We start from the raw sequence: 12,379 nt of genomic DNA on the forward strand, positions 1-12,379 counted from the left end.
CAAAGATTTTGGGGTAGCTGTCTGGCGAATCTGTAGTGCTTCTTCATTCTCAAGTTCAGTTTCAAAAGTATTCTGCTCAAATCGAACCAATCAAGACACACTTTAAGGTTGTATCAAATGTAAGCAGCCATATTAGTAATATGTCTGCAACAATGCTTTCTACTAAAGGCTGACAAGAAATTGCTATAAAGCGAGAAGTGGCTATCTTTAATCTTAGTCTGTCATTATCAGATAAACTCTTCACCTGACCAAACTGAATAGCTACTTATAATCGTAATATTTTCATGAATCCGACCCTGTTTTTGACACTAAGTGTATATATATTCAGTGGTTACCTCTCTATATAGTATTTTTGTCCATTATTAACTTGAATTAATATGAATTACTGTTTTATTAAATGTGCAACTGGCATAAACTAAAAAGCTATTATGTTATATAATTTCATTCACTAGTGATAGTGAAGCTTTTTTAAAATCAATAGTGTTAACATCCTGTTTCTGTTTAAATAAGTTAGACTGTGAAATTAGTAGTACTGTATATTAATTCAGATGCATTGGTATATATATATATATAAGAATACATTAATATTATGCTACAAGTTGTATTTGGGTAAATATTACTCAACTGCTTTACTTGCTACAAGTTGTATTTGGGTATATATTACTCAACTGCTTTACTTGCTGCTATGTATACGTGCTATGTCTGACTAACAATGACGAATGCCCGATGGATTTGAAGTACGCATTACACAGGTTCACAAGGGCAATGTTGGGGAGCCCATATATGAATTCATAAAAGCTTTTGATTCTGCTGGTAAATTCCACCGGATCGATTCCTGGTGAAAAAATCAGCATGCAGCATGCAAAGAGGAAAGAGGAAGAATGAGCGGAAGAAAACACACCCCTCACATGATTAAAAGACCAAGAATGTTTCATACACATTATGATCTTCAGAATAAACCACTGATAGATTTAGTGGTCATGTCTGCAGTATTTAATCCTTTCTATAACATTTGTGGGCTCTTTTTAGTCTGAAATAAGAGGATTTTAAACACTTGTGTGATACAAGTTAAAAATGGGATGAGTTTTTAATTGTTATTTCATGAAGGTGAAATAGACGACGAATAACGTAAAAAGAGTAGTTATGCAGTTCTGATGATTTTATGCAAGTTGTCGGTTTTCTGTCTGTTTTGCAATCAGAAGCTGATCGGCACATTAGTTTGGTTTGGTGCTGTATAAAAGTATGGCATGGTAAAATTCAAGACGAGGAACCGTTTCACAAATTAAAATAAAACATGCTTATAATGTTAATCATGTCTCAGCCACTGCAGTCTGTCACGGTCTGCTAGCTGCCTCACTGCTAAGTACTGTATTTACAACATCAACAGGGGTTTGGAGCTCTGGGATTGTCTGTCAGGGGAAATGATGAGTCTGGCTGTCATTGTACTTGTGATGACATAATTCCTTCCCATAGTCACACTTAATTTGCACTGTGGAGGGAATACGTACCTACCTACAGTCAGACTTTATTTACACTTGCACTGCAGTGGCGGCCTAGGGATGGGATGGAGAATGAGTGTTAATCACAGAATGAGGAGGATGTGGAGAGGGAACAGAGTGAGGAGGATCTGCAAATATTCTGACCAGGAAATAATCATCTAAAACTGAGTAGACTGAAGTGAAATAATAGGCTTAATCACTTTTTTATTTATGCACGTAGTCAGGCAGAGAACGACTTGACTGCCACTATTACCTAATGCACATATGTCCCACAATTTCACGCCCGCTTGCTGTGAATACATAGAATTTGCTGACTGTTCAGATGCTATTCTGGGCATGGCCACATTCTGTATCATTCTTACATGGGATCAATTGCCTGTTAAAGATGGTATCATCTCCTGTTACCCTTAATTACACGTATGGATCCCTTTATGACCATTACTGAAGCCACAGTGTGTCCATACAGTACACACTGTATCTCGGATGTCTTTTGGGGAAACTAGATGACATGAAACTGTATCCTGCATCCTCTTGTTAGCTGTATTTAGGTCACATAGATCCATATGAGTCATCTCTTATCATTAAGCTTAAATCCATTTAATACTGTATACATACGTCTCATGCAGAAATATGTATCATATTTATACACACAGTCTCTGTCTTATTTCTTTTATGAGGCAAAAATCTGGCTCATATAGAAAGAATATTTGCAGAGTTGTAATGAGGCAACTGAGTAAGACACACAGTGGTATTATCACACACATTAGAACATGCATGACAATGTAGGACAGGACTGTTTATGACTACAAGAGAACAATGACAAACATGAGGAAACTGTTAAGTGTTGCCACATTAACACAGTTTCACAAAGACTTGAAGGAGTCTTTTAGAATTAGTATCTTTTATATGATTCTAGCCTGTTCTACTGAGAAATTGGCTGAAAAAATACATTAGCTCGAGAACAGGCAGGGGACATGAATATAATTTTTTTTAAAACTCTAGCCTAATTGATCTGATAATTATGATGTGTATAGATATAAATAAGGGTGGGATGAAATGTGGATGAGGAGTGAATACTCCCTTCTTAATAAAACGTCTCGTTCATAAGTAGATGTATGTCTATTGTTTACACCTCAAACATTTGTTATATTGCAATAATGAGTTTCTTTTCGTTTCCAAATAGTTAAAATGGTTCAACAAACAATATATTCCCCATTTCTGGCTCACAAATACAATAAAAAATACTCACATTATGGGTCTTGTCAGTTTTGCTAATAATTCATTAGCTTTTTGTCCAAGTAAGTCCTTGAGAATGTTCTGAACCAGTGAGATTTGTGCCATTTTTCATCTTATCGAATTTCACTGTTTTGTACCCAATTTCTAAAAAATCATTCCAATTAACAGAAGACAGATTGTAGGTGATGGTACAACTCAAAGGGAAAACACAGGAAGAGCATAGGGGAAGTCAAATCATCAGACTACAAAACACAGTTGTACAAAACTCAAAGACACTAAAAAAAACTAAAACATAATCACACAGACAACAGCAACATATGTGAATTCAAAGCAAATATAACTTAATCCTATTCACATTGAAAAGGTAAAGCATACACATTACAACACATGAACACAAATGAACAAAATCACGACATATATACTCCACAAAAATACTAAAGATGAACACCCCATGTTACAAACATAGGAAATAAATAAGCACAAAAAACCCAAGAAATTAAAGAAAGAAACAACAACTACATGTACAGTGAGAACAGAAAGAGAGACGGAGAGAGAGTGAGACTAAGTGAGACCCTCGAAGGTCTCGAGGAGTGATTGGGAGTGGGCAATCAAAGAGGTGATTGACCGCTTGACCTTGGTGAGACATGCAGATTGCAGGAATCGCAGGAAGTTAAATGGCCAACAATCAAAGAAAAGAAAACTGAAAAGCTAATAAAAAAATAAGTTGGCAAAGACATCTTATGCATATATCTATGAAATAAATCACAACTGAAGCACACAAGAATGAGTTTTAGACAGCATGAGAATCCCTCTTTAAAAACAAGACGGAGAACAGGGACATCAGCGTTATAATTTTCTCATTTTCATGTACGGTTTGTCTTCCCCTTAATCATGATCTTTTGAAGGTGTTTGGTATCCATCTATTTATTTACATATACACTGGATGAGGGCTACACCCTGGACAGGTCATATGTCTTTCACAGGGCTATAAAACGCTTCAGAATCAGGGGCCTTATTACAGAAACTTCCTTAGTCTAAAATCCTGTTTTATGTGTAGGATTTTTGGTAATCCTGCCTGGATTTATCAACAAAAAACTAAAAAACTAAAAATATCTTAGGATAGGAATTTAATTATCCTGGGTTAGGATGGCATAGACCCAGTTCTAAATTCAAAACAACTGCTAAAATGGCCGCATCACGGTTGTCAGGTAAGTTTGATATTGACAATAAAGATGGGGAACAACATAAACACTGAAATAATATAATTGAAAGGCTCCATAAACCAATCTTGTATGAGAAGTTAGCATCCGTGTTAGCCTGTCGGAAGAGCCTGACAAACACTGATGACAACCCGTTAACTTTAACTTTCCCCGACCATATATTAATGGGTATATAAGCCTCCGAGTCATCTAAGATTAACACCCATATTTTATTGCCCATTATGGCAAGCTAGCTAACCAGTGAAAAGAAAAGTAAGACAGCTAAGAAGTAATTTGATTTAGCTCGATTTGTCAAAGTTAGATACAGATCAAATCTCTCTTGGATTTACTGTTAGCACCAAATACAGTTTCTTTTTCCTGTGCACAAGGCTCAACACATAAATGCATACTAACTATAAGATATAAGCTTATTATCACTGATAAGGACCATTATAAATGTCCAACCTAAATATATAAATCAATGCATACAACGTTCCTGTAAGAAGGCCAAACCCTGAAGCATCGTCCTAATGACTTCAGCACTTATTTCTTCAATAGGCTCCTGATTTGCTTTAAAGAGGGATTTTTATAGCACCTAAATTGCAGTTTATACATAAGAACCATCGAAACTGAAGCAATGTCAGGGACCTGTAAGTGAAGGGCATGGACAGCTCAAGGCTCGCTTACCTTAGACAGCATGTAGCCACTTTTCAATCAAATGTGTCAGAGTATTTGTCTGTCTGTTTGGTCAGTAAGTGTTTCAGTCACCGAGTGCAAATTATAATCCTTTTGATTTCTATCCAGGTCTCCACAGTACAAATACAAAAGGTCCTGAACTTTGGACTACACTAGGCACTGAAAGCACAGATTCATGGTCTAGGGAGTAGTATTTCAGATGCATTACACGCTCACAACACAGTATTTTGTGGGGCGGTATCGTGATAACCGGCCTTGTTTACATTGCACAATAAAACTTGCAAATTGTTTGCTTGTTTTCAGCGTGGCATGTTTCAAGATGTACTATCCCTTGACCCGGATGGCTCCACTGACCCCAGTGACCTTGGGCCTTGGAAAGATGATTGTCGCACAGCACTGCACACAGTCGCCCAAGAGTTTGAGGCCATCAAAGCTGGCCAATTGATTTTACATGAACTACAGGATATGTACATGTAACTACGCACATATTTGAGCCTGAAAGTGCCAGTAAAGGTTCAGTCAATGCCTGAGGAGTTTGTGAGTTTAACCTGCGCATGAGTACATGTACATATGGAATAAATGTATACAACTGTTAAAAAAAGAGGGTATTTCTCAAGGTAAAACCTTTTCTATATTGCAGTGTGTGCTTTTGTTTGCCAAGGTGGAGGCCCGTGGGGTAGGGAGTAACACAAATAAACACAGTAGAAGGGAAAAACTAAATTAAGCCGCACACGACAGCACGAACACAACACTCAGACGGCATTGAGAGGACAGAGACACAGTGTAAAACACGTAAGAATGAAAAAGCCCACATACACACGCGTGATATGACACAACCTGAAGAGAGAGACAACAACAACACAGAGGCACATCAGACAACAACGTGACCCACTGTTCCCGTTCAATCTTCTGCAGTGTATGTTTTATTAGTTATTGACACAGGACACGACAACTGGGTTTTTTTTTTTTTTTTCACTCGAGCTGCTGGATGTGTTTGCACATGTGCGCGCCAACACGGACGCGCACTTGCACTCGTGTTTGCAAGATTTAAGCTCTCACGCAGGCAAGCACACACACACACACACACACACACACACATATGTGTTATGGGTGTATATCACAGTGCCATCCCATTTTCTTTCCAAAGATTTATTTTTTTTTTCACACAGAGTTCACAAAATTGATATTCAAGTAAGATATTGGGCTGAGGTTAGGTTTGATTGGTATAAAATACAGATGCTGAGCCCTTAAATGTCATTTGCCACCCAAACGTTAACATTCAGATTTAAGTGCGACCTAACCTTAGCTCAACCGTTTACCTCAATCTCTTTAATCTGTAACATTTAGTGGAAGTGAGAGCACACTTTCCCATCTTTCAGGCACAGAGAAGACTCCTCACCGGTGAAACTTACAACTCCACAGAACATGTAGACAAAACACTGTGGAAATGGTTGTGTATCTGTGGTTTGGAGTCATGCACAGTGTGTGTGCAGCTGTGTTAAAGTGGCTGCTGTACTGGTGTAGTCATGTCGTGATTTGTGCACCTGCAAAACATGCTACGTCATGGAGAGCCAGATCAAAATTTCTGTAAATTTTCACTCAACTACGGGCTCCTTGATTGTTTTAACTTTTTGTTAGTGTTACCTCTGGTCTACGGTTTGATCCAGGATGAGGTGGAGTTTGCATTGAGGTCCTGCTGTAACAGAGACCCTTCCATCTTATACCAATCCTCAGTCAGAGGGGAGTCTGGGCTGGGTGCCAGGGCTGCTGCCTCTAGTTTGTTGTCAACAGGGGGGTGTTGAAAGTTTGGAGGGAGTGTGAGGGAGTGTTTTGGTGCAGGTTGGCGGCAGTGGTGGTGGTTGGATTGCAGTAGTAAATGAATCAAGGTGTCAGGTTTTCATGAGCACGAAGATAATGCACACGGGGAAAAAATAAATAAATAAAGGGGAGGGAGGGTTATGGTGTAGCACAAAGGAAAAGAAAGTAGGGAAATGAGGGCATGGGGTTAAAGATGGGGAAGAGGAGGAAGGAGGTTAGGAGGGTAAATGTGAGGCAAGGTTAGGGGGGGAGAGTCAGGGAGGGGGAGGAGGGAGGAAGGGAGCAAAATTAAAAGGAGGACGCAAGGCAAGAGAGAGAGAGAGAAACAGAGAGGGAGAAACAGAAGTGACGAGAAATAAATTAATGCATGGTCAACTGTCTGAGTCCAGAAGACAGAGAAAGACAGAGATCGTTAATGAGCATGAATGAATGTGACATCGTGGGAGACAGAACAAAATTCACAGACACCGTGGAAAGATGGGAGATGGAGAGGAAGAGCAAGAAAAAGGAACAGGAGAGAAGTAGAGGGACAGAAAACCTTGTCTGACAGACGAAAGGAAAACACGATACCAAGCGGTGATGGAAACACAGAGAACATGAGTGTGAAGAAGTGGAAACAAACAGAGCAGAGCAGAAGAGCTACGTGTGTGTGCGTGTTGCAGCTGTATGACTGTATATGTGTGTGTGTGTCTTACTGCTAGCTGTGATCGGAGCCTTCGATCTGCAGTCAGTCAGTCAGTTTCATGAGTCAGTTTGATTAATCCAACCAACCTTTCCTTAATGTTCAGATCGGATCTTATGTACATACAGTACCTATGTGTACTTATCTGCATCGGCTGCACACTGGATGTACATAATATACATGTCCACAGTATGTTAGGCCTGGCATCTTGCTGTGTGGATCGGTTTACATAAGAGGTGCATGTTTATGTATCCGTCTCCTGGTGTGAAACGTACCTTTCCGCACATTCCCATCTGTGGCACGGAATTCCCTGGTGTTGAGCAGGAAGCAGGCACGGTCCTGCTGGTAGCGTTCCCGGGTAGGCCCCCGCCCAATAGGGCTCCTCTCGTCTGGACTCAGCACCTGGTCGATGGTGGGGCAGTCCTCGTTAGCCAGGGCGGCCGAGGCTGCATCACCGTTCTGCTTGGAATCTGGAGGGGAAGGTGGAGGCAAAGCAAAGGGGGAACCACGCACAGGAGGATTATTGTGATCTTTTTTTCAAAAACGCATCAGAACCTTTTTTTGTTGATCAAGTTTGAGGAAATAAAGCAATTTTGCAGACTGGCATTTTGAGTTCTTTAAACAGTCAACAAAGTTTGAAAACACATAGCAAATATGATGCTGTTACACTGAAAGGAGAAACTTCCCACACACACTTCTGAACTCAGTCACAAAGACCTGACTTGAGAACGGTCTTTGTTACAGAATCATTTTTTTAATAAATCAATCAATGCAGAGGTGAAAGGTGTTAGTGGGAATAAAGCGATTGGTGTGTGTGATCACTACCACTTAGGATTATGATACTGCAAAATAATCTAACAGAGCACCATAAAATTAAAAAAAAACATTTGCATTATCGATAAATCTGCATTATATTTTTTCTGATTATTAGTTTCTATCATCAAATGCTCACTACACTTTCCAGAGTCCAAAGTGTAAGTTATAATCAGCAAATGTTAGACAGTTTTGCTTAAAAAGACAAGCAGTGACATAGTAATTAGCAATAGATAAAACATGGTAATTAATTTTTCGTTTTTTTTTTTACTTGACATTATCTTTTAATTTTAAAGACCAAGTAATCAATCAAGAAAGTGAGCATTACATTTATATACTAGGGATGGGAGGATATAAGATACTATTGGAGATCAGAATAAGAAAAGTTCATTGTAATGAAAGTGACTGATGAGTGACGTTAAAAACATCAGTATTTTGTGTCTATCTGTAAAAAGTAAAATGTTTGTTTATGCAGAATATGTTAGGTCAAGTCAAATCCAGTCTTGTGCCATTAAAAGTTTTCAACATATTTTGATGCCAATCGGAAAAATAATTGTGAATCACAGTAGTATTTTGGCCGAGATAATTGTGACATGAAATTTAATTAACGCCCCGTGCCTATTATATACACAGTGGGCCTGAGCGTTGGTAAACTGTGAAGTCAGAGGACTGCCTTGGAAAGCTGTCAAGCATGTTGAGTGGAAACTAATGTTCATTGATGATTTGGAATCACTGCTGTTGTGTTTCGCCCACACATTCACTGAGGCCGTATGTTAAAATATGTTACCAGGCGAGTGTGCTGTTCTGTGTTGTGTCGGAGCATGTGGCGATGGTGATACTGCAATGCAGACATGGAGCCAGTTGTCAAAATTTTGACTAATACGACTTCCTGCCGAAAGATCTACTGACACAACCTACAAGAAACCCTTTCAGACTGGAAGGAAGCCAAGCAGACGGGATGTAGTGAGAGCACTGATGAAACCAATATTTTCTGTCTCACTGATGACTAAAGCAGTAAAGTAATGCATTAAAGGTGCATTATTGTTGCATGTGACTGACGCCCTGATGTTGCAGCATGTAAAGAGCAAACAAGGAGCCAAATGACCTCTCCTGATTTTACTGCTAATGCCAGAGAGAAAAAAAATGTGGAGTCAGCCCAAATTGAGATGCATTAAGCAGTTTTAATAGATAATTGAGTTCGTTTTCCCTCCATGCTGTTTGTTTTGAACTGACAGATGGGTGCCTTAAGGCAACCGTGGAACCTACCAGTTGATCATAAATTACACATGAGTTCTGATGGGCCAGTGATTTCTCCGGGGTGGATCCAGAATCAACTATGCACCGCTTCTTGATAGTGCTCCCGCTTCTTTCTCTTGACACTCTATGGCACTCTAATCCTCCGCCAGACCTCTGAAATGATGACTGTGCAAGCTATACAATACAACTTGAACATCACTCTCCGCTCAACAGACACATTTGACACTCTTTTATGTGTTTTTTGGTTTAAAAAAAAAAAAAAAAATCTCTCACCTCTGTTAATCTCTATAATCTCTTCTTGGGCGAGAGGACAGTCACCCCCTATGCCTCCAGACCCCATCACTCCACCCAGGACATTTCCCAACAGCCTCTGCGGTGACGCGGTCGCCATTGCCAGGGCATCCGGCTTGCAGTAGTTGGGGGACCCTGGTTGAGGCGCTCGTGGGATATGCTTGTTCTTCTTTTTGGGCAGCTTTTGCTTGGCCATGGCCAGAGAGTAGTACATGCCGAAGTTGTTGACAATTACAGGTACAGGCATAGCAATGGTCAGCACACCAGCCAAGGCACACAGTGCGCCTACCAGCATCCCTGACCACGTCTCTGGATACATATCTCCATAGCCCAGCGTGGTCATGGTCACAACAGCCCACCAAAATCCAATGGGAATGTTCTTGAAGTTGGTGTGGGCGCTGGCAGTTGGGTCATCTGGGTCGGCGCCGATACGTTCAGCATAGTAGATCATAGTGGCAAAGATGAGGACACCAAGGGCCAAGAAGATGATAAGCAGGAGGAATTCATTGGTGCTGGCACGCAGGGTGTGGCCGAGGACACGGAGACCCACAAAGTGGCGGGTCAGCTTGAAGATTCGGAGGATACGGACGAATCGGACCACACGGAGGAACCCCAGGACATCCTTGGCAGCTTTGGAGGAGAGACCACTCAGGCCCACCTCCAGATAGAAGGGCAGGATGGCGACAAAGTCGATGATGTTGAGGGTGCTTTTGAAGAACTCCAACTTGTCTGGGCAGAAGGTGACTCGCAGCAGGACCTCGATGGTGAACCAGATGACACACACGCCCTCCACGTACGTCAACCAGCTGTCGGTCACCACCTCGTATACGATCTCCTCATGGGTCATGTTGCCCACCGTGACGCTCTCTGTCTTGTTGATAATGGTGTTGAAGGCCTCATGCGTCTCCATGCAGAAAGTGGAGATGGAGATGAGGATGAAGAATAGGGAGCCAAATGCCACATACTGGAGGAAAGGAAGAGACCAGAAAAAGAAAGCGAGGGAAGGAGAAAGAGTCAGTTGCAGATCAATAAAATTCAGCAGGGCAAAGAGAAGATAAAAAAGAGCATTGGTGAAGTTTGTAAACTCGAGTCAAAAAACAACTTATGTATGTAAGACACAAAGAAGTGCTAATTAATAATGTATTAAGACTTCAACTCACTGCATGTCATTCTGCATTGGTCACATATTGACATCGTCACAAGCAAAATTATGGAAGAATTCTGAAATGGACACGCAAATGTAATGTGTACAAGTTTAAATTAAAAAAGAAAAATCATAACAGATCAGCCCGGAAAAAACCTTGGCACAATTTGACCCGTTGTGACCAAAGTCCAAAGATAATCAGACTCATTAGGCCTGATCAAATCGTATGTGACAGTCATAAATGATTGTGATGAACAATGAAGCCATAAAAATAGATGTGCTGTCAGTATCATGTCATATCAGACGCCCTCAGGAAATGATGACTTACAGAGATTATAAATTGATTAAATTATTAATAGTACTCATCTTATATTGTCAAACTCTATCATTTTGTTCAAAACAATAGGTTTTGTTTTACTTTGTTAATATGCTAAGATTGAATTTACAACATACCCATTTAAAACAATGAAAAACTGGTCACACACTTTTAGGGTTTTGATTGGTAAACTGGAGATTAAGGCTCTTACTAGGAAAATAGTCTGACAATTATGAATCCAAAACAGAGAAAAGTCATGGTTGAAAAAGAAAACTGGCTGAAAATTAAAATTCTAACTTAATTTTGTTACATAAAAAGAAAGAAACGCTGATCAATAATTAACTAATAATCTGTGGGCTACGGCTCAGTAAACAAGTGAGTAATCCCACCCTTCAATCCCACAGCTCACTGCATGCTCTGTGCTGCATGCTGCAAACATTAGTTTAGTGCAACTGTTAAAGTGAACTGCAGTCTTCCAACAAACATTTGTTTACAGCCGTGGGGAATGATGTCAGACCCTGCAACCAAACACCTCTATCAGTTATTTTGAAATTGTCATTTTTAATATCTAGAGAGCCACAATGTAGCAGATTCCACAACAGTAGCTCAGAGATATCCTCCTGCCCCTTCATTCCACTTGACAGTCCGACTATGTAGGTGCGACGAGTAGCGTTACCCATCACTTCATCATCACATCATTTAGACTGCTGTTCAAGTGGCCATTAATCGTTCCAAAGTTTGTGTGCGTGTGTGCGTGTTAACTCGTGCATGTATGTGTGTATGCTGTTCTTTTCGCTGAAATCATGAGTGTCTGTTTTCTGTTTTTCACCATTTTGGAAAATCCTGGCATCTCTATGTGATTATGTGTGCGTGTGCTTATTAAGTATGATGTCATCAGTATTTCTCAATCCTTGTTTGTCTCAGACCCCAAAACAGAATAGCGCATTCATATTTAAAGTTCAATACCGGTCACTTAGGCCAGATTTTTTCAGTTATTTTGAAATTGTCATTTTTAATACTTAGAGAGCCACAATGTAGCAGATTCCACAACAGTAGCTCAAAGAAAATCTTCCTGCCCCTTCATTCGACTCGACAGTCCGACTATGTAGGTGTGACGAGTAGCGGTACCCATCACTTCATCATCACATCATTTAGACTACTTGAGTTGCCTGTTCAAATCAGACTTAAAATGTTGGCGAAAAGATTTTATGGACTTTTTCTTGTTGTTCTTCTCCTACCAGTTGGAAGCAAACTTATAGATTGATCCACTATATGAAGGCTGTATATAACTTAACTGCCCAAATGCAATGTGCCTCCAAGTTTTCTGAAACCTCTTTCATGCTGAACAAAAAGAAAAATCCTAACACCCACGAAAAACTGGCTTTATGTCTTCAGGAGAAAAGGGTACAATCTGTTTTCATTCCTGAG

At 40.1% G+C, this 12,379-nt stretch overlaps 1 protein-coding gene across 5 annotated transcripts in view; it reads right to left on the reverse strand.

Moving 5' to 3' along the window:
* The window catches only part of LOC115570949 (potassium voltage-gated channel subfamily C member 1-like), a 60,504-nt gene that overhangs the window by 13,366 nt on the left and 34,759 nt on the right, over positions 1-12,379 (reverse strand). For 2 of the 5 annotated variants that reach the window (XM_030399796.1, XM_030399799.1), the window contains exons 3-4: positions 9,474-10,455; positions 7,406-7,600 (exon numbers count right to left, since the gene is read on the reverse strand). In XM_030399796.1, coding sequence (XP_030255656.1) covers positions 7,406-7,600; positions 9,474-10,455 — 1,177 coding nt within the window. Of the gene's footprint in view, positions 1-5,446; positions 5,468-6,274; positions 6,404-7,405; positions 7,601-9,473; positions 10,456-12,379 lie in introns of those variants that run through there. The other 3 variants (XM_030399798.1, XM_030399795.1, XM_030399797.1) reach the window with 3 other exon arrangements.

The sequence above is a fragment of the Sparus aurata genome, chromosome 20 (assembly GCF_900880675.1).
Source record: "Sparus aurata chromosome 20, fSpaAur1.1, whole genome shotgun sequence".
Taxonomy (NCBI): domain Eukaryota; kingdom Metazoa; phylum Chordata; class Actinopteri; order Spariformes; family Sparidae; genus Sparus; species Sparus aurata.